The following is a 21,686-nucleotide window of genomic DNA, read 5'->3' as shown; positions in this document are numbered from 1 at the left end:
CTTTCCTTTTTTTTTGTCCGCACCAACATTCATTGTACCCCTGCCATAAAGCCATCTTCGAGGTTACCACCATGCATAACAAAAAAAAAATTATAGCAGCATGTCTACTCTAGCATATCAGCTTTTAGGCGCTCATGCACTCATGCATTTTTTTTCTTTTTACACTAAGCTCAGATAATGCGTGCATGCTGTCCTCTTAATGAAGCATGTCCACTTTCCTATTCTAGAAAATCGCATGCAGAAAAAAAATATGTTGCACTGTATCTACATGTAGCATGTGTATTCTCCTTTCGTCGCATCGTTGTATGTCTCGTCGCATCGTCGCATCGTCGCATGGCTTCGTCGTATTGTCGCATGGTTTCGTCGCATTGACTCTCAGGCGGACATGCAGCAGCGAGCGAGAGTGACTCTCAAATCGAGAGTACAGATGCTACAAGTTATTTTTTTTTTTTATTTTTTTTTGTTTGCATTGACTTGGTGCCTGAGCTTACAAAAAAAAAAAAAGGAAAGAATCTTGTAGCATCCAGCATGCCCACTCTGATTTGGAATGTCGCCCTACCTCACAGCAGCATGTCTCCCCCTCGACTCGAGAGTTGCCTCCATCGATCCGGCAATGACCAGGCGCTGAATGAAGGCAACAATGGATGTAAGATTTCTTTGTCCATCGTCATCGTCTGCTCTTGCGTTCTGGATATCCAACTTTCTGATAAATATACATAGAAGCGCCCTCCCAGGTTGCATGTTCAGAAGGGATAAGCTTTACCACCATAATCTTTTCATTTTTTTTTTTACGGATTCGGGTTCTTCATGTATGCTCGGCATGTTCAGGTTGTTTGGTGCACGCTTTCTACATGCGTCAAGTCTACAAGTATCAATCTAAGCATAATATGAGATTTCCTAATGATCTGCGATAAGACGAAAAGCAACGATCTAGCATTAAACTATCGTGTGCTCGACATTGCTTGAGAGGTCCAGCACAATAGTTATGTTGTCGTTTGCGTGTAGTATTTTTCGAGGTCGGATGATGGATCTCGAGCTGGTATGGGATATAAAACGCGAAAAGGATAAGAGAGAATGATAAAGATTAACTACTGGTGATAAGCAGGTGAAATCGAGAAATCGAGGAGGACGTGTCAAGAGAGGGGAAAACAAAAACAGAAAAAAAAAAAAAGAGGTCCGCTAGCAAAAGTCATCATGCTGAGTTGAACCATGCATATGGTAGCGACTATCACTTCCACCAGCCGCTCCAACCGATGCGCCATTGGCACTTTAACTTCCTGACTTATTGCCCTAAATCGGGGCAATTTAAGCGGTAGACCTATGACCTCGGAGACCATGGCAGGGCCGTCTACCGCTGCACCGCCACCAGCAACACAGCCACGACGGGTGGGTACACCAATTGCTATCCCAACCAACCCATTTCACTACCCTTCCCTTACCCCCCCCTTCCCCTACCCCTGGTACGCGAGCAAGAGTGCCAAAGACAACAAGCAATATGCTGAGCGGAATCCAAAAAAATCCGCTTCTTCATCGGCCTGATGAGGAGGAACTTGGAATGGCCAATTCCAAAAAACCGAAGCCCATCGGAGGCACTCCAGAGACTAGACAGACCGTCACCAACACCGGGGCCACCACCCTGAGTGTCAAGAACGTCGCCGAAGCAGCTTCCGGATCAGGACAGCGCCGTGCCGCTTACAACAACAAGTTGGGCCTGAAAGCCATGCAGGCCGCAGAGCAACAGGCCCTCGCTGAAGTACAGACAGAGGAACAAGACGAAGATATGTCGGAAGCAGGAGAGACCGACAACCGGATGGAAGTCAAAAGCACCAAGGAACGTCTCTTGGTGGCAACAGCACCTGCGGACAGTATCTATGGAGACATCCACGCGGAGAGGCTGAATAAACTGAGAGTGATCTTGCTCACGGACAGGATCAACTGCATCGATGGACCGGCTAGGGCCAAAGATCAAAATGGAGAGACGGTGTACCGCGTTGCAGTCGCTACACAAAAGGGCATGGATTTGCTGTTGATATCAGCGTCAGCGAGGAACTCGAGGACGGCACCACGACTGAGCAACAACTATTCACAAGAATGGATAATACTCGACGAGTGGCGGAACAGGAGAGAACTGTGGAAGTGTACGGACTGCACCCCCGTACGGACGATTTCCACATCAAATCGGCGATGTCCCAGTTCGGAGACATTGAAAAGATCAGCACACGCCCGTGCACCAAAGGTATCAAGATCATTGTCAGAGTGACCTTTAGGAAGGTGGGAGCTTTGGAAAAAATTCAAAAGATGGGCAGAAAATGGGTTTTTATCGGACGGGACTTAGCTCGCCTGAGCATGGTCGGGAATGAGAGAATTACATGGGAACTGAAAGACGTGGCGAAGATCCCAAACCTCCCTTTTGGAACCAGAGCAAAGGACCTGGAAGAGCTGCTTGGAGAGAAAAAGGCAGAATTTTTAACTGTGCCCAGAGTGTCCACCAGGAATGGCAGTCAGACCATGAACCTGAGAGAGGCATTCGTTTATTTCTCGTGTGAAGAGGAGATGGAAAAAAAACATGGCTACACCTGTGCGCATTAACGGACATGACACAATCTGGTGCGACAAAGAAGAGAAAAGATGCAGAGAGTGCCACCAACTGGGCCACTTCCAACGTGAATGTACCGCTTATCAAGAGCGTTTGAACATCAAAGAGCACATCAAAGCAGTGAAGGAATACCAAAAGGGTGGTGCATTGAAAGTTACAAAACAGCAATCGTTTGCACAGATCGCGAGCGGCAGTGGAACAGGAACAAACCAGAAGGATGGACAAAATGGACGGACCCAGCAACAGCAGCAACAGCAACAGCAGAAACAGCAACAGCAACAGCAACAGAAGAATCAGGGACAGCAAGGAGTGGATGACAGGTTGATTACCGCATTGGTGAATCTACAGGAAACGATTACAAGGATGGACGAGAGACAGAGAGAATTAACTGAGCAGTGTTCAGCACTCACAGCCATTGTGCTGCACATGATGCAGGAGAACAAAGCCAGCGCGGTCCCTAAGGAAATGCTGCAGGCTGCTGGACTAAGCACGGAGTTGCACAGGAACATCATAAAAACGGACAAAGGCAAAGGAAAGGCAGTGGACACAGGCATTCCAGGAACACATGTCAGTATCGGTAAGATACTGGCGATAGGTTCTGTGGATCCAAAACGACACCCGTTGCCGATAATGAAGAATGGACAGACCTCTAATTCATCATCAAATAATGAATAAAGTCAATCAACACGCAGAAACCCCTGAACAGACTGTGGACAAACTGAAGATTGGATCATTTAGCGCACGAGGACTTCTGGGCGCAGGAAAACTAGAGGCATTATGCCACTACGCTCAGGATGAAGAGTACGATGTGGTCGGTCTTCAGGAGACCAACTTGAATAGAGGAGGAAAAAAAATGGCATCCAACATCGATCAGAATTACTACAATTTTTGGTGGGTGTGTGGAGAAGAAGGAAAAACAAAGGGCACAGGCGTAGGTCTCCTTCTATCAAAACGGTGGTGGTTACACGCTGGAAGAATATCAACGTGCGGGAGCAGAGGGCAGTCGAGAGATTTCAATTTCAAAGAAAGACTGAAAGTGAGAATCATCAATTGCTATCTTCCGAGCCCGGGAGGCAATGAAGAAAAACAAAAAGAATTGACAGAGGTTACAGAATGGGTGAAAAAAGAGTGCGAGAGTGCGAGAGCAGAGAGGAGAGAGATTATTTTAATGGGCGATTTCAACGGCGTCAGCAATCCAAGAATGGACAGGAAGAACGACGCCAGGAACACCAGCACACCCGAGACCGACGTGTTGCAATGGCTGGAAGAAAGGCCAATACAGGACGCATTTAGAACAATGCACCCGACCAAGTGAGAGTAAACATGCCAGTCAGTGAGCAGGATCGACATGATCTATCTAGACAGCCTGTTGGTGGACAGGCTGTTAGACGTCAAGCACGACGACGCTAATGGCACTCTATCAGATCACAAGATGGTCACTGCCATCATGTCGGTCCAAGGGCTCATAACTGCATCGTCGGACCCATTCAAGTACAAGGAGCCAAAAGGATTTCGATTCCAATTCCGTGATACGCAGGCCGAGCAATTGAAAGCATTTGGGGAAGCGCTGTCGCTGAAACTATCAGACTGGAGCCAGATGCGGGAGTACGGACTCAAGGAACCCGCGATAGGCATGGAGAACAACGGGGTGGAAGATCTGCGACGGGTGGACATAGAAAAGGCATGGCGTGAATACTCAAAGACCTTGATTCAATGTGCAAAAGACAACCTTCCAGGAAAAATCGTAGGCCGAGCTGGTTTGAAACCAGAAAGCGAACTCTCAGTGTTGCACCTTGTCCGTGACTTAGGCAGGATGAAAAAACTGGCAAGGGCGATTATGCAGCGGCGCCAATTCGACCTAGAGGACGACGCACGAGGAAGGCTAATTGAAGAACAAACAAGATTTAATGAACACGCCAGGTGGTTACGAGTGGCTGCAGAGCGAGAGATAGACGACATGGAGGAGGTACCAGGATGGAATGAAAGCGAGGAGAAGTGGTCGACGTGGTTTAGCGGGATTAAAAAAAAGGTGAACGAGAACACTGCAGGAGCTGCAGACTGAAAGACGGGCGCAAACAGCGGCAAACATGAAAGGATGGATAGAAACAAGGTGCAAGCAGCTGCAGACAGGCACAGGCAAGATGATCGACAAATTACTTGGGAGAGGACGAGGGAGTGTCGTCCTAGACAAGATTCAGGTGGAGGAGAACGGCGCTGCGATCAACATCCTGGAACCGGAGCAAATCAAAAAACATGTGCGTGAGTGGTTCAGGAAATGGCATGGACCTAGGCCAGCCAAACCGTTGGAAGTCGGCTCGCGTTGGGAAAAACAATATGCAGCAGTGGCGAACATTGACGAAGGATGGTACAAAGGGCTTATGGAACCACCAAAAAAGGACGAGTTCAACGCAGTGATCGCGACCGCACCAAAATAAAAAGCACCAGGAGTGTCAGGAATCACCAATGATTTATTCCAACACCAGGGGAGGGCCGGAAATGACATTCTCTTCCAAATTGTGGGCGCAACGATTGTGTAGGAGACAGTCCCAAAAGACTGGAAAACAGGCCTGCTTTACTGCGTCCCCAAAGCAGCAGAGTGGTCAGGAAGCATGGCAGAAGTGCGGCCCATAGCATTACTGGAGCACGCTAGAAAAATCATGTTTGCGGTTTTGACCAACAGGCTGAGCGACATCATGAGGCAACACAACATTTTGCGTGGGCCAAATTTTTCAGTACTAAAGGGCACGACGACAAAAGACCCGATCCACATACTGCAAGCAACCATGGAGGACGCGAGGGAATTTAAGAAAGAGTAATGGATTATTTTCCAGGACATGAAGAGGTGTTTTGACTCAGTCAATTGTACGCCAGATGGCATGCTAGCAAGGGGACTACGACGTCTGCGGGTCCCAGAAGAATTCAACCGACTATGTGAGAATATCGCTGTTACCAAAACTAACAAAGTCATTACAGATTATGGCCTCACAGAAGACTATCATCCGGAGTGTGGACTGGACCAAGGTGGAGTGGAATGCTCGCTGCTGTGGAGAATAGCCTACGACCCGCTGCTCTGCGAGATCATGGAGAACACTACAGGATACCGACTGAAAGGCCCACCTGATACACCACAGGTGGCGGCTCTAGCCTTCGTGGATGACACGACGTGGGTCTCGGACTCGCAAGAAAACATGCAGGAGATCCTGGATGTGGCAACATCTTTTTTTGTACTCAACGGCGTCGAGATCAACACAAAGAAAACACAAGTCATCGTGATCAACCGGGACAAAAGAGCGGAAGACGAACCAATCCGGATCCTAGGTGTATGGGTAATGGCCAGTGGGACAGTGACAACAACAGAGCGCATAGTGGAGAGAGAAGTGAGAACAATCTGCAGCATTCTTTCAACCAAAGCAGTTACCGACAAGCAGACATCATACATCATCAACAACATCCTAATACCCCGCATCCTGTACAGGATTTCAGCACAGATTCTTCCACAATCATTCATGCGCAGGATGACCGGAAAGTACATGAAACTGGCCAAGAGAAAAGCGAGAATGCCATCGACCACGCCCAACAGCATAATGCATCATCAACATTTTTTCGCCGTAAAAAAACTGGAAGATGCACAGGCTGAGGAACAGGTTTCGACACTGACGCAACGGCTGAACGACAAAGGGATGCTGGGACGTATTTGCAGAGCAAGAATCATGGCTCTTCAACGACATTGCAAGATGGATGTCTGTCCACTCACAGAACTGAGCAAGGTCAAGTATTTCAAACACAACTTCGTGCCAGGGGTGTGTGGGGTAATGGCAAACAGGAACATGTCCCTCCGCCTTCACCTGGCACGAGATTTTGGATGCGAACAGGGTGCTCAGAGTATCAAAGAAGTCTTTGGGGATGAGATCGACGAGGAGACACGCGTCGAGTTGGTGACGCACATGATCTACTACGCGGAGCAGCTATTGACACCGGACGGGTCACTCAAATCGTGGAAAGACGTAAAAAACGGCAGGAAAGATCCAAAGCGTTTCCCAACATGGTTCAAAAGCCTCCAGGATCTCATGAACCAAACGAACTACACTGCAGAATTCCAGGAAGAGTTGTACAGACAGAGCAAGGAAGGGTTGCAGCAACTAGACGAGGCACCAGACGAAATGGAAGAAAGTGAGGACTACGTGAGCGACGTAGAGGGACAGACGGAAGACGAGTGGGAGGCTGCAGTTGAAGGGAGGAACAGTATGGAGTGCTGGAGAGGGCCCTGGCGGAAGTACAGCCGGACCAATCATCAGACGGAAACACATCGGACACGCTAGAGTCATCAGAGGTAGAACAGTCGGAGTCGGGGGAGCACCAGGAGACAGGCATCAGCCAACAATAGACAGTTTGCGAAACTGAACTCGACCCTCGAGTTCGCTCGAAGTTCAATAAAGTTCACGCTAGTGAATTTTTTCAAACTCAACTATGCCTCTGAAGCTCGAGTTCGAGCTCTGAACTCGAGGGTCAGAAGCAAAGTTCATTCGGCGTTTTGATTGGCTTGCTACCAGGCGGCTTTGTCTAGATATATGAAAAGAAAAGTCAACATGAGTTTGTCACTCCATTACTTCTCTTCGTCAATGAGCTTCACACAGTCCACCTTTACATCACAGCAGCAGCAACCGCAGTATGTGCCGCAACAGAGTGCCCCTCAGCAACAACAGCAGCATCAGCCGTATGCGTCTCTGCAGCAACAACGTCCTCTCGCACCTCATCCTCCTCGCTTCTCCACGCAACAAGGGCCTCAGCTACCTCGCCCTCCACTTGACCAAGTCTCGCACCAACAACCACCCGCACAACTGCAATCCCAGGAACCTGAGCAAGAGGGAGAGTCCACTCTCCAAAACCGCAATGGATCCACCTCGATGGATACCATGATGGAGCATAGTCAGGAACAGTCGGTTAGAAAGAAGCGCGATGTATGTCAAGGTTTCGCACCAAGGAGCAACAACTACCACGCCAACACTATCACTCTACTCGAGGGCATGATGGGACACCCACCTTTCGTTGGACATGGTCAGAAGAAGGAGGCCTGGGAGAAGGTCGCAGCATATGTCAGGACACAAGGAGGGCGCGACCTAAAGAAGGCTAACTACCTTCTTTGCATGAGGCGATATGATGCGCTTAAAAAAGAATTCAAGCAACAAGAGGCAGCATCACGGAGGTCAAGTGGCGGCACAGAGACTATGACAAGGCAGGATGAGCTTTTGCTGGAACTGGTACAGAAGGAAGACGACTTCGACGGGCATAGACAGCAACAAAGTCAAAGCACAGTGGATGATTTTTCGGCTCAAAACTTGGAGGAGTTTTATGGTCATACCAACAGGCAGGAGTCATTACGACAGATGAGCATGCCCACGACTTCATCGGCCACGGCAGCATCCTCATCATCCATGGATCCCTCTTCTTCGACTTCATCATCTTTTTCTTCCTCAAGTTCATCATCTACCACCACAGCAACATCTTCGAATCCAAACCGCCTGGCAACAGCTGAATCTGTTCGCTTCAACCCTATCAACAGACGCGCTCCGCGATCACAGGCTCCACGAGCAAGTACTGTTGAGAAAAGAATGTTGGAACTCATGGAAAACATCAACGGACTCGTTTCGGATATTCGAAAAAAGATTTAAATTCAATCCTCTTTTTTTTTTTTTTTTTTTTTTTTTTAATACACAGCACTACTATATCCCTTAATATAAACGTTTTGATTGCCTTGTTTAATCATGAAGATACTCATCAAGAGTGGGGGGGTTGACTCGAAACTTGGAAGAGGATGAGTTTGTTTGTCGGATGCAGGAGCGAATGTTTGCAAAAAGGACAGAGCAAATATAGTGGGTGTGCACCTCCATAAGAAATCAGAGAAGGGGAAGTATTGCAGAACGTAACCAAAGCACCACTCAACACCAATTCTGACCTTAGACATACACTCATTGAAACGCTGCTCCTCAGGAGAGATGCCTGCTGTGTGGAACGGCCGCTGCATGATGTCGCTCAGTATATAAGCAGGATCTCCATACAGACTCATCTGGCGGTTGTCATACCCTTTTGCACATGCTCGAAGAATCGGAGCAAGGGCAGACATCTCGAAAAGACGCGAATCATGGCGGTTCCCTGCAAACGGCCCAGACAGGTGAACAATGATACCATCGGGTGTGGCAACTGACTGATACTTCATGGCGTGAACGCGCTTGTGGCCATTGTAGATTTGCTCTTGCCCATCGATTGGACGACAAACTGCACGAACAGTACCATCAATAAATGCAAAGCTTGAAAGGCATGGTGCATTCTGCCTTCGGATAGCATAATGAAGCTCTTCCAACTTGTCGGGGCCGAGACGGATGGGATCCCAAAAGAGTCTTTGCCTCCATCGCCGATAGAGGAACCGAAGGGTGTGGTTGAAAATGCGTGATAGCATAGATTGTGATCGTCCAAAGATATCCATGAGATCAAAGAGGCGGCATGGATATGCAAGTCGACGCAACACGATACAAAGCGCCTCGACAGAGTGAACTTTGGAGCCATTGTCAAGGACGAAGATCTCTGGCGTTCGCAATGCAACAACCATCTCCAGAATGTCCTCCTGGTAAAAGCGGAAATAGAGCTGACAGTTTGGTCTAGGGACTTGTTCGAGATCGAAACGAATGTTGGGTATGCGAGGTCGCTCAATCCTGGGCCGTATTTGCACAAAGTTTCCATGCATCACCTGGATCGCCTGTGCAATAAGTTGTAATACTGGAATGAAGCGCTGCAGCTGCTGTTGAGCATCAGGATCTGGCACAACCTCATCATCCATCCTTTCAACAGCCCCTCTCACTAGCTCAATACCTGCCACAATAGCTTGAACTCTCCTGTCATCCTCGAAGTCTCCCTGCTCCTGCTCGGGTTCATGATCCTCGTTCTCGATCTCGTTGGCAGCCTCGAGCCGCATGTCTTCCAACTCGGCCCCAATCTCATCCACACCAAAGAAATACTCAGCGCGATCAGGAATAACCACCCCCTCCTCTCTGTTCGCGGCCAGGTCAGCTTCATACTGGATCTGGCCTTCGAGCTCAGCATCCAAAAGGTTGCGCTCAAAACCGTCGAACTCTTGATCCCATAGAACATGATCGAATTCATCGTCATCATGTAGAACTTCGTCCACGGCATTAAGCTCGTATGCAGCGTGGAGTTCGTCGATATCGGTGTCATTGCTGTAGATGCTGCTGGCGTCACTGTCTGTATCGCGCTCCATCTCTGTGGGCTTTAATGAGTAAGGACGGAGGGAAGAACAATGGAGTTTAAAAGCAAGCACACCACCTTTCTTTAATTAAAGCGTGTAAGCATAGTTCGCGTCTGCTTGTGTTTTTTTTTAAATGTGAAAAAAATGCGCTCCCATTGGTGCAATGTGAACTTGCGAAATTGCGGTGAACTTGTGGTAAGACTTTCGCAATGACCAAAAGTGCGAGTCCCTACTTGATAAACTTTGATTGTACTGGATGATTTGTTTCGCAAACTGTCTAATATCTACCACGGCCGCGACCAGTAGAATCAGAAGCAGCAAGGCAGGAAAGGAAAGCAGCGTTCGTTCAGGAGGAAATGAGACAATATCTACACTTGGACGCAGATCAACGGCGAATAAAGGAGGAAGCCATCGACGCGGCATTCCAGCTCAGAGAAAGGACGAGGGAAGCAGAATGGTACGCAAACGAACGCTGCAGGATAGTCAAAATTCAGAAAGAACTGAAAGATCGCGAACGTAAGGAGTGGAACAAGCTGACGAAGGAGCAGAAGGATCAAAGAAAAAAAGGAAAAAAAGGAAAAAAAAGAAAAAAAGAAAAAGAAAAAGAAAAAGAAAAAGAAAGAGAAAGAGAACGAAGAAGAAAAGAAAAAGAAGACAAAAAGAGAAAGAAAAGGAATGAAAAGAAAAAAAGGAAACAAGAACGAGAAAGGATGGAAGCAGCACAGAAAAGCGAGAGAGAAAGGATACGACGAGAACGAGAGGCCAGCATAAAGCGGGTCCAACGACCGGTCCAGGAACGCAACAAATACCGCAAGCAACTGAAACAGGCAGCCATCAAAAGACGTCAACAGCGACACCAGCTGCGGGTCAAGGAGACAGCAAGAGCAAGAGCAGTCCGAAAGAAACGCCGCACGGAGCTGCGAGGTCGCGCAGCACCCGTCGGAACTGAGCTGGACAAGCAGCTTCGACGCATCGCTCACGAATGCATGGATGCGATCCCAACACCACGGTATAGAGCCTTTCCAGGTGATATAGAACAGCACGGTAACGACACTTTCGGTGTTGAGGTACCAAAGCGGGCCAGGGATCTCATAATGGCGCAAAGAGCACGACTCCAGGCCCGAGAGAGCGTAGTTCTGTACTCGGATGGATCACTGAACAACGCAGGGAAAGCGGACGTGATTATGGCATTCGGTGTGGTGGTAAAGGATAACGATGATCAGTACCCAACAGCGGCGTCAGGCAAAGTTGAAGGGTTCGCGTCGTCAACAAAAGCAGAGCTGGCAGGACTTTTTGCGGCGATTTTGGTCAGCCCCCGTAACATCCCAACGACAGTTTACATCGACAACTCGGCAGTAGTATCGCAATTCAAAGCATTAGTAGAGGAACGGAACCGATGTACAGAGCGACAACGCGTAAGACCACCGTATGCGATCTGGTGGGCGGCAGTCCACCATGCATTCGTCCAGCAGGCAGCAGGGTCAAAGTCGTTTGGATCAAAGGACACGCTGGTGACAGTGGCAATGAGGCTTCAGACAAAGCAGCGAAGCAAGGTCATTTATCGGAGCTATGGAGTCTCAAGGAAGATGAGCACAACGACTTGTTATGCCACGCAAAACTCAACGACACCATTGTGGAGGATGACATGCGGCGAGTACTGAAGCGACAGTCGGTAATTCGGAACAACACAGTATGGACCAAGCAGAATAGGACAGCAGCGTATATTCCAGACTGGTAAGCGGTGGATTGGAAAGCGACTTTGAATATTGTTCACAACGGGCAGACACCAAGGAGTCTCTTCGCCAGCCCTGCGGACTGTCAAAAACGTGCACATCGAACGAAAAAAATACATGGCATGCTCCCGACACTGTCATACATGAAGAACTGGCGGGCCAGATCTATATGACACCGACATTTGCAGGATGTGTGAGCTGGAGGTCGAGGACGTTGAGCATATATGGACATGTGCAATCTCTAGGGGCGAACAGTTGGAAGGCTGAACCAAGGCGGTGGAAGAAGTGAACGAGAACGGACAACGCGCTTGGGCAGAGGAGAGAAAGCAATGGGAGGCGAAGAAAAAAAGCGAGGAGAGCCGAGGACAGCAGCCAAGCACGAAGAAAGGACCGCAGTTCACCGCACTGGCAGAGACGACCATCTGGAGGATGCTTGAGAGAGAGATCAAAGGAGCGACGGCAATCCGATACGCGGACGAGAACCTTGACGAGACAGACGAAAGCAGGCACAGCAGTGAAGCAAGTTGGACCGTTCAGGATTTGTACCATGGACTGGTACCAAAGAACTTTACTACGAAATGGGCAGAAGCGTTCAAGACGTCAAAGTCAGTCGCAAGGTACATGGTCGCGCGCCTTGTCAGGAAGGTGTGGGTAAGATGTGGGATGATAAAGGTGGGAGAGCGAAGGTCGAGGATGGAGAATGAAGGTATAGAGAGGAGTGAAGGTGAAGGAAGAAAGAGCTGGTGAGGTAGTCTGTATATACTGTATATATGATATAGATGGTCCCGTACAGCTATATCGCCCCGATTGGTTTCACAATGCCAATTTTTGGTGGACTTGGCGACCAGCATACGCTACTCCTGTGCAGCTATACCGCTCTAATCGGTGCCTGGATGCTCATCCGTCTGCATCCACAAGACCAATTTTTGGCGGACTTGGCGACCAGCACACGCTACTCCCCTGCAGCTATACCACTCTAATCGGTGCCTGGATACTCGTCCGTCCACATCCATCCATCCATGCAAAAAAAAAAAAAAAAAAACCGCACCCAAACTAGTCCCAACTACATAGTATCGTTACATCCTATACCTCATGTGAAGAGATCCTGAGATGCGAGAGTCCAAACGTTGGAGGATCCGGGCGCGCCACATCGTCCTGTGCAGAGATCAATACTCTTTTCTTTTTCTTCTCAGTACTGTCATTCAGTAAAAATGGTCCTTGCTCGGATACCAGGGCTTCTACAGCAGACTCCGGTCGGGAATTCATAGCATAAATTGAAGTACACGCAAAATACATGGTGTGTAGATTGACACTGTGCAGGATGACAGAAGACCCCATAGAAACCACCAAGATGCACTTATAAATATGGCTCACGGTGTCCACGCCACGCATGATTCCACTGAATCATTACACTTCCCTTGCTTCATAACACGCATTCTATTCACTCTATGTCAGCGCTTAGCTCCCGTGAGGTCAAGAACCACGGGCCCGAGTTTCCCAGCCCGCAATGACAGAGTGTCCAAATCGGTCAAGAACTGCTCCACTTCAGATTTCCAGCGATTGTTGATGGCGGTAACATCCATTGCGTATCGAAACCACCAATCAACGGATGTATCACTCAAGAACAACGAGTCGCGACTCTCACAGCCATTTCGCTATCCGCCACTGTCCAAAAAGCCCACGAGATGCTCGTTGCAACGCGTGAATTGCCAGACGGCGACAACAAGAAACCTTGCGGTGTCGCTATTTCAGACTTCACTTATTTGAGTAGAGACACTGTTATGGAGCTATGCCACATTTTTAGCATAATGGGTTTCACCACGCTTCTTCGTGATATGCTGGATTGGGTGAAGGAAGAGATCCAAGTTCACGACTCCAATTTTGCAACCTGGTTCTATAGCGAACTGCTCAACACGCCTGGTATAGTGGAAAGTGTATTCAAATCTGCTGTTGGACTGCTATCGACTCGGAGTGTCCTATATCTCAAGAGAGAGGATTATATTGACGACGAAGCTATCCGGGTTATGCTGGAACTCTACGCCGTCAACTACGCTCAGGACGGTCGAGACCTTTTCATTCCTCCATTGCGATCTGAGCTGTGGAGGAGCAGCAACAGGTACGCTAAGGGCACATGGGATTGGCAAAAAGAAGATGTCGCTCCAGGGAGGTTCAAGAGAGCCTTTGCGGTGGTCCAGTTGGGAGACCGCTGGGGAGTGCTCATGGTCGACTTCACTCACAAGGAGTTGTCATTTGGCGATTCTCTGTTATACAACTGCCTGATTGACGCGGTAACTGCTATTATGAAGTAGTTGAAGCATTGCGGAGAGAGAGTAACTGAATGGGACAGATCTGTGGGCAAATTCCATGTCGCTAAGCAATCTTGTGGAAGCGGGTCTTGTGGAGTTAACGCATTCAATGCTATTGAGTGCGCCATCAATCCTGAGGTAGAGCTTTGGACTCACGAACGATCCGCTTATCACCGCATCCGGATGCTCAAACTGGTGACCGGATACTCTCTTGTAAGTTCAAGCTGATGGAGCTCATACTAGCTGATAATTGGTTCCAGGACGATCATATTAATGGCGATAATATCTTCTAGCGGTATGGAGAGCCAACCTTGCGTGTACCCATCAACCGCGACTCCTACAATCCTCCTGGCATCGAAGCGCTTGGAAGGTTGAGTCATGATTCTGCTCCGTGCGTCCCGCATTCTGTCCTAGAACTCGAACATCAATTCAACGAGTGCCCAACTATTGATCCAACAGTCTGGCAATCGACCGATTAATGGGACAAGTTCGAACAGGCTGACGATAAACAGCACGGATCATCATTTTCGGAATCAGACGATGGAGAGATTGGTACAGACGAAGGGCCTACTCCTAGTGGACCTCAACCAGTGGAAGAAGGGGAGGGGCAATCATGCCTGGATATCGTTTCTCTTCTGCTGGATTCGGAGGGTGTACAGGACAATCATTCAGTACCAGAAGATCAGTCATGGGTACCCACACTTCACTACACGTTTGAGAGCTACGAAGAGGCAAAGGATAAAATCCGTGCCTGGGGATTTCGTATGGGTTTCAGCCTACCGGCGCACCAAGTAGATCTCAACGGCTCTCCAGGTCGTTCACCTCGAGGTATGACGCAAAAAAAAAAAAAGAAAAAAAAAAAGAAAAAGAAAAAAAGGCGCTAACCACCACTACCTTACCCTCAGCGATGTTTGTTTGCGAAAGGTCCTTAATATATGGGCCCCAAAAACTCGCCGATCCCCTTGCGCAGCGAAACTCTTCCTCAAAGCGCATCAGTTGCCCGTTTCGTCTCACCATCAGATCGCCGAGTGCAATCTCGCCTGCATGGTATATCGCTACGCTAAGCGAGACCCATAATCACGGCTTGCAGCCAGATTTCCAGCATCTGAGTTGTGACCGAACGAGGCTTGATCAAGGGATGCACGCCAGGATTGCCTCTATCGTGGAGGGAAACTTCACTTTGTATCAGCATATCTACCTGCTTCAACAGTAATTTCCGACAATGGAGTTCAGCCGTCGGGTGGTCAGCAATGCGATCCAAAAAGCGAAAAGATCCAAGCCAGGACTTGTCGCATATCTCACCAGAGTTCACTGTATATTTATTTTAACAAGTGCACCTCCAGCTCACTATTATATTTAATACAAATAAACACCTAATCGGTGTGGTGTGTGGAGCCGCATCTCTTTCTCACTCATTTCTGAATCCAAAAATATCTCAGGACTCAAGGATCTTTTAGAGGGTGCTGAGTTGGTCAAAATGTTGGAGCAGGAAAAGTGCAAGGATGACAATTGGTTCTACAAGGTGGAGTGTGACGAAGATGACCGACTACAAAGGATTTTCTGGATGAGCCCAACTCAACGTATCATATACGGTCGATATCGAGATGTCATGGTGAACGACAACACACTGAGCACAAATCGCTTCCACATGTTTTTCAACGCCTCAGTGGTCGTGGACAGTGATGGAAAGACGCGTTTGGTGACATGCTCTTTGATCAGGAACGAGACAGTAAATGACTATTCATGGATCTTGCAAGCATTACTGGAGGCAACCGACAACAAGGCTCCTGGGGTTATAATGGTGGACGGGGATGCGGCAATGGAGGGAGTGAGAAGTATATGGGACGATAAGTTTGTGAAAAACAATATATCCTTTTAACAGTGACAGATCGTGCCTTATATACTAGAGGATAGCTATAAATGCATCTAGTATAGGGAACTAGGGACATAGGGGAAAGTCCCAGAGGCACAGTGCGCTTCATAAAGGATCGGTACCGAGTGCTGGTGAATCCAAGGAAAATAGGGTGCTCTATATAAGCAAGACAATGTGGTGAATACACCACAGAGAGAGCAACCGTGCCAAGGTTTGGTCACGGAAGCAATTACACTTTTACAACAAGGCACACGAATCTCTAGCCACACCAACAGTTCTTCGTCGAAACAAGATCAACAACACCCATCCATAGGCTCTTTCTTACTCAGTTAAGTCGATCCATGTACTTTATTGTGAGGAGTGAGATCCCACTAGAAGGGAAACATCGACATGATTGTTACAAAATCATCAGCAAAACTGCCGCGGTTATATCTAAGGCTTGCTGCAGCTGTATGATCCCTTTGGGGGCCAAGGATTCTTGGGGTCACGGTAGCCCGGCTTGCACTTGATGCGGCCGCCAGACTTGGAGCAGCAGGCTTTGTAAGCTTCAACCGAAGAGTCAAAGTCCGGAGTGTCGCAAACGTTTTCGTACATGCTGCCTTTAGCAACGATACAGCACGAAGCGTCATACTTGGGGTTGAAGCACGAGCAGATTCCATATTCGATCAATTGGTCTTGAGCTTTGATGGTCGAGACCGTAGCCAACAGCACGGCGAGGCAAGCAATTGCGAAACGCATGTTGATTGTGAGCAAGGGTTCTTGAAAAAGATAAGAAAGAAGGATGAGCGCGATGATGATGGGTTGAAACAAAAACAAGACCCTTTTAATAAATACTTGGTTCTTATCATGTTTGGCCAAGCGAAGCTATTTTTTACCTCGCTTGCGGACGGCGCTAACTAGGGGCCCAGCCTAAATATATGACTGCGCACATCTGTCGAAGTAACTCGTTGCTAATGATGTCGTATGATGCAAGCGCGAGCCGGACGAATAGGGATGCAGAAACGTCCGAGCCTCTCGACTCGTCGTCTATTTTGGAAATGGGCGTCCGCCATTGTATGCATCGGCATGCATATTCCTGGGAATGCAGTGCCACACCGGGAGAATACTTGGGAAATGCCCGGCGCTGGGCACAAGAGAGTAGCATGATCCTTTCACCTCCCCAGAAATCATCCCAAAACTACTACAACACCTCATTGAACTTCAAAACTCTCTCTCAGGAGGCTTACACTGATGTAAAGCCCTCGGCCAATGCGTCCTCAGACACAGCCCAGCTCGTCAAGGTTAGCCATTCTTGAATCGCTTTCAAACATGTTGGTTCAAGTATGCGTACCGACTTTGCTGTTGGATGTACGCAACGTCTTTCTCGACAAAGATCACTCATTTAATCCATTGACTCCATTGGAACGAAAGCTAATAATAGGAACCGTGGGAATCTTGCCCGTGGAGCCAGTTGGCCGTGTTGGTGCTAATGTCTATGCTCTCAATGTCCACGCTGGTGGAGTTGTCGACTGAGAGTTCAGCCCTTTTGATCCCAACACTCTTATTACTGGATCTGAAAACGGTGAGGTACTTACCATCTAGCGATGACGCTCAATGCTGTCTCAACATTATGTGTACAGCACTCTTTATTGACTGAAAATGACCATTCCATGTTCAGGTCAAAATATGGAGGATCTCCAGCAGAGAAGACAACTCTAAATTTAGCTATAGAACGTTCAGGGGGCGTCTTTTTTACGAACAGGGCAGAAGGGGCTGAGATATTTTGGAATTCAAAATGAGATGTGGCTCCACACACCACACCGATTAGGTATTTACAGTACGGTTCAAAACTGACCGCATGTTCTGAAGTAAATTTTGTTTATTTTAATATCTCAATGGATTGTGATTCGACTGCAATGAAGGTTGGCGTCATGGTAGCCCTTGATCTCGTGAATGATACTGCTAACTTGGAGGTCGATATCTAGTCCCAATATAGTGATAGCAGTGTCCTAGTTGCCACGGGTCATTCGGTCAGTTTTGAACCTATTTGCTGATCTCCACAATTCTTTACCAATTGCTATTTAAAACTTATTTTGATTAATGTATATGTCGCCGAGATGCCACGATATTGATTTCGTCGGTTAAGCTCGCTCCTTGAGACGTACACACAACAAAATGTGACATGGATTTTGTATGGAAAATAAATATTTTTCTATCCTGTGCTTCAACCACTGATCCGAATAACATCCCCTTCTATGGTTTCATAGCACACATCATTGGTAATGTTATTCTATGGTTGTAATGAATATAGGTCAAACCACGATGAAACTGTAAACAAATTACTTCAAAACATAGTAACAATAGTACTTTCTTTGGTAATTTGTTGATTGTATTGCAGCAATTTGACCTATATTCATTACAACCATAGAATAACATTACCAATGATGTGTGCTATGAAACCATAGAAGGGGATGTTATTCGGATCAGTGGTTGAAGCACAGGATAGAAAAATATTTATTTTCCATACAAAATCCATGTCACATTTTGTTGTGTGTACGTCTCAAGGAGCGAGCTTAACCGACGAAATCAATATCGTGGCATCTCGGCGACATATACATTAATCAAAATAAGTTTTAAATAGCAATTGGTAAAGAATTGTGGAGATCAGCAAATAGGTTCAAAACTGACCGAATGACCCGTGGCAACTAGGACACTGCTATCACTATATTGGGACTAGATATCGACCTCCAAGTTAGCAGTATCATTCACGAGATCAAGGGCTACCATGACGCCAACCTTCATTGCAGTCGAATCACAATCCATTGAGATATTAAAATAAACAAAATTTACTTCAGAACATGCGGTCAGTTTTGAACCGTACTGTAAATACCTAATCGGTGTGGTGTGTGGAGCCACATCTCATTTTGAATTCCAAAATATCTCAGCCCCTTCTGCCCTGTTCGTAAAAAAGACGCCCCCTGAACGTTCTATAGCTAAATTTAGAGTTGTCTTCTCTGCTGGAGATCCTCCATATTTTGACCTGAACATGGAATGGTCATTTTCAGTCAATAAAGAGTGCTGTACACATAATGTTGAGACAGCATTGAGCGTCATCGCTAGATGGTAAGTACCTCACCGTTTTCAGATCCAGTAATAAGAGTGTTGGGATCAAAAGGGCTGAACTCTCAGTCGACAACTCCACCAGCGTGGACATTGAGAGCATAGACATTAGCACCAACACGGCCAACTGGCTCCACGGGCAAGATTCCCACGGTTCCTATTATTAGCTTTCGTTCCAATGGAGTCAATGGATTAAATGAGTGATCTTTGTCGAGAAAGACGTTGCGTACATCCAACAGCAAAGTCGGTACGCATACTTGAACCAACATGTTTGAAAGCGATTCAAGAATGGCTAACCTTGACGAGCTGGGCTGTGTCTGAGGACGCATTGGCCGAGGGCTTTACATCAGTGTAAGCCTCCTGAGAGAGAGTTTTGAAGTTCAATGAGGTGTTGTAGTAGTTTTGGGATGATTTCTGGGGAGGTGAAAGGATCATGCTACTCTCTTGTGCCCAGCGCCGGGCATTTCCCAAGTATTCTCCCGGTGTGGCACTGCATTCCCAGGAATATGCATGCCGATGCATACAATGGCGGACGCCCATTTCCAAAATAGACGACGAGTCGAGAGGCTCGGACGTTTCTGCATCCCTATTCGTCCGGCTCGCGCTTGCATCATACGACATCATTAGCAACGAGTTACTTCGACAGATGTGCGCAGTCATATATTTAGGCTGGGCCCCTAGTTAGCGCCGTCCGCAAGCGAGGTAAAAAATAGCTTCGCTTGGCCAAACATGATAAGAACCAAGTATTTATTAAAAGGGTCTTGTTTTTGTTTCAACCCATCATCATCGCGCTCATCCTTCTTTCTTATCTTTTTCAAGAACCCTTGCTCACAATCAACATGCGTTTCGCAATTGCTTGCCTCGCCGTGCTGTTGGCTACGGTCTCGACCATCAAAGCTCAAGACCAATTGATCGAATATGGAATCTGCTCGTGCTTCAACCCCAAGTATGACGCTTCGTGCTGTATCGTTGCTAAAGGCAGCATGTACGAAAACGTTTGCGACACTCCGGACTTTGACTCTTCGGTTGAAGCTTACAAAGCCTGCTGCTCCAAGTCTGGCGGCCGCATCAAGTGCAAGCCGGGCTACCGTGACCCCAAGAATCCTTGGCCCCCAAAGGGATCATACAGCTGCAGCAAGCCTTAGATATAACCGCGGCAGTTTTGCTGATGATTTTGTAACAATCATGTCGATGTTTCCCTTCTAGTGGGATCTCACTCCTCACAATAAAGTACATGGATCGACTTAACTGAGTAAGAAAGAGCCTATGGATGGGTGTTGTTGATCTTGTTTCGACGAAGAACTGTTGGTGTGGCTAGAGATTCGTGTGCCTTGTTGTAAAAGTGTAATTGCTTCCGTGACCAAACCTTGGCACGGTTGCTCTCTCTGTGGTGTATTCACCACATTGTCTTGCTTATATAGAGCACCCTATTTTCCTTGGATTCACCAGCACTCGGTACCGATCCTTTATGAAGCGCACTGTGCCTCTGGGACTTTCCCCTATGTCCCTAGTTCCCTATACTAGATGCATTTATAGCTATCCTCTAGTATATAAGGCACGATCTGCCACTGTTAAAAGGATATATCGTTTTTCACAAACTTATCGTCCATATACTTCTCATCCCTGGCGAAACAAAAGAAGATAGTAGGCATTCATGATATACGAGCAGAATTTATTTCACTTTTTCCTTACGGGAAGTTTCTGGATTTTCGCAATAAAAGAAGATAACACATATATGGTTCTGGCCCGAAGGATAATAATTCTGAAGAGAGTGCACATTGGGCGTATTATTCATTGTTAATTCCTGAGTAATCGGCCGGTTGCATTTTCTTAGCGGGTGTAGGTGGTAGCGGATGGTGAGGTGGTCCGGAATTCGACGTTACAAGTTGCCACGCAGCAAGAAGCAAACTCATGTTACTGTGTGGTGTTGGAAAGGCTCCAGGTTGCTTGGCCTTGTCCAATAGCTGCTGGAGAGTCAGCTGAGTCGAGTCCTGGTCATTTGTCTTTTGAGTTAGTGCCGTTGTCTTTGATGTCATAGCGGGAGCAGTTGTTCGTTCCTTAGACGATCGTCCTGTTGTCGCTGCTATAGCTGCCTGAGCAGGCCTGATTTCCTTTGCTTGCGGTGCTTGGAACGTCTGTGTGGGGGTACTACATGTACAAACAATCTTCATCATCTCCTACGTACAGTGCATCATGGTCTTGAACTGGGCCTCAGCTCTCTCTCGGTCCTGACGCATTTGCTCCAGGATCGCGGCAATAACATCTGTGTTTGTGTTGAGCGCCGTTTCCTCCACAATGGCGCCACTGGTGCCTGCGTTGGTCGATGCAGCCTGTGCGGGTTGTTCCTGGGTGTTGATGCTGGGGACTTTGGCGTACGACCGCGAAGCGTTCACTCGCAGCGGTTGTCCTTGGCTGTATTTCCTCACTGCCTCTACATGAAAATATTGTTCCTTGTACTCGGTACGCGTCTTACAATCGGCTCTGAGATGCCTACTCGAGCCACATGAGTAGTAATCTTTGTGCTCAGTCTTGCACTACTCCAAAACCCTGTCTCCTAGCTTGATAGGGTTGGCTGTTGCAGTTCTCATATCTTCTTCAAAATTGAAGAAAACATACGCCTCTCGTCGGTACTTTATTTGATTATCCACAAATACTATGGGTATATCAATATAAATTGCCTTCAAGTCTAGCAAGTCCGATAGGTCGAGAGGGCTTGTCTGAGAAGGTAAGCCCGCCAGTTTGTAGACGTGCCTCGTGTTCCATTGCAAAGACACGTCACCAAGAAGACCCAGTCTAGCATGCTTGAGAAGTAACGTGGTTG

General features: G+C 47.6%; 5 protein-coding genes across 5 annotated transcripts in view; 3 read left to right on the top strand and 2 right to left on the bottom strand.

Annotated features, from left to right (window-relative positions):
* Nucleotides 1–1,495: 1,495 nt before the first annotated feature.
* On the top strand, nucleotides 1,496–4,658 carry BC939DRAFT_508352 (uncharacterized protein; the record flags this gene model as incomplete). The annotated part of the gene is made up of 4 exons (XM_051560986.1): nucleotides 1,496–1,983; nucleotides 2,037–2,236; nucleotides 2,685–3,173; nucleotides 3,958–4,658. 4 exons carry the CDS (start codon nucleotides 1,496–1,498, stop codon nucleotides 4,656–4,658), a joined length of 1,878 nt encoding a protein of 625 aa, XP_051406483.1.
* An 11,430-nt stretch (nucleotides 4,659–16,088) lies between these two features.
* On the bottom strand, nucleotides 16,089–16,705 carry BC939DRAFT_469268 (uncharacterized protein). Its single transcript, XM_051558002.1, has one exon. It carries the CDS (start codon nucleotides 16,502–16,504, stop codon nucleotides 16,199–16,201), a length of 306 nt encoding a protein of 101 aa, XP_051406482.1. The 5' UTR covers nucleotides 16,505–16,705; the 3' UTR covers nucleotides 16,089–16,198.
* On the top strand, nucleotides 16,595–17,968 carry BC939DRAFT_45635 (uncharacterized protein). The gene is made up of 4 exons (XM_051556317.1): nucleotides 16,595–17,046; nucleotides 17,187–17,332; nucleotides 17,424–17,573; nucleotides 17,731–17,968. Exons 1-3 carry the CDS (start codon nucleotides 16,684–16,686, stop codon nucleotides 17,542–17,544), a joined length of 630 nt encoding a protein of 209 aa, XP_051406481.1. The 5' UTR covers nucleotides 16,595–16,683; the 3' UTR covers nucleotides 17,545–17,573; nucleotides 17,731–17,968.
* A 1,535-nt stretch (nucleotides 17,969–19,503) lies between these two features.
* Nucleotides 19,504–20,120, top strand: BC939DRAFT_469253 (uncharacterized protein). Its single transcript, XM_051558000.1, has one exon. It carries the CDS (start codon nucleotides 19,705–19,707, stop codon nucleotides 20,008–20,010), a length of 306 nt encoding a protein of 101 aa, XP_051406480.1. The 5' UTR covers nucleotides 19,504–19,704; the 3' UTR covers nucleotides 20,011–20,120.
* Nucleotides 20,121–20,564: 444 nt separating this feature from the next.
* BC939DRAFT_533599 (uncharacterized protein) overlaps nucleotides 20,565–21,686 on the bottom strand; it is a 1,362-nt gene continuing 240 nt past the window's right edge. The window contains exons 2-3 of the mRNA XM_051561706.1: nucleotides 21,051–21,296; nucleotides 20,565–20,948 (exon numbers count right to left, since the gene is read on the bottom strand). Coding sequence (XP_051406479.1) covers nucleotides 20,653–20,948; nucleotides 21,051–21,296 — 542 coding nt within the window. The 3' untranslated portion in view covers nucleotides 20,565–20,652. The remainder of the gene's footprint in view (nucleotides 20,949–21,050; nucleotides 21,297–21,686) is intronic.

Source organism: Gamsiella multidivaricata (genome assembly GCF_025024155.1).
Source record: "Gamsiella multidivaricata strain RSA 2152 chromosome Unknown BC939scaffold_127, whole genome shotgun sequence".
Lineage (NCBI taxonomy): Eukaryota > Fungi > Mortierellomycota > Mortierellomycetes > Mortierellales > Mortierellaceae > Gamsiella > Gamsiella multidivaricata.
This window is presented reverse-complemented; position numbering and strand designations above follow the sequence as displayed.

Coding starts and splice junctions, on each gene's coding strand:
- BC939DRAFT_469268 (XM_051558002.1), bottom strand. CDS start 16,504: ATGCGTTTCGCAATTGCTTGCCTCGCCGTGCTGTTGGCTACGGTCTCG.
- BC939DRAFT_45635 (XM_051556317.1), top strand. CDS start 16,684: ATGACTGCGCACATCTGTCGAAGTAACTCGTTGCTAATGATGTCGTAT. Junction 17,047..17,186: donor ACACAGCCCAGCTCGTCAAG/GTTAGCCATTCT, acceptor AGCTAATAATAG/GAACCGTGGGAATCTTGCCC. Junction 17,333..17,423: donor CTGGATCTGAAAACGGTGAG/GTACTTACCATC, acceptor TTCCATGTTCAG/GTCAAAATATGGAGGATCTC.
- BC939DRAFT_469253 (XM_051558000.1), top strand. CDS start 19,705: ATGCGTTTCGCAATTGCTTGCCTCGCCGTGCTGTTGGCTACGGTCTCG.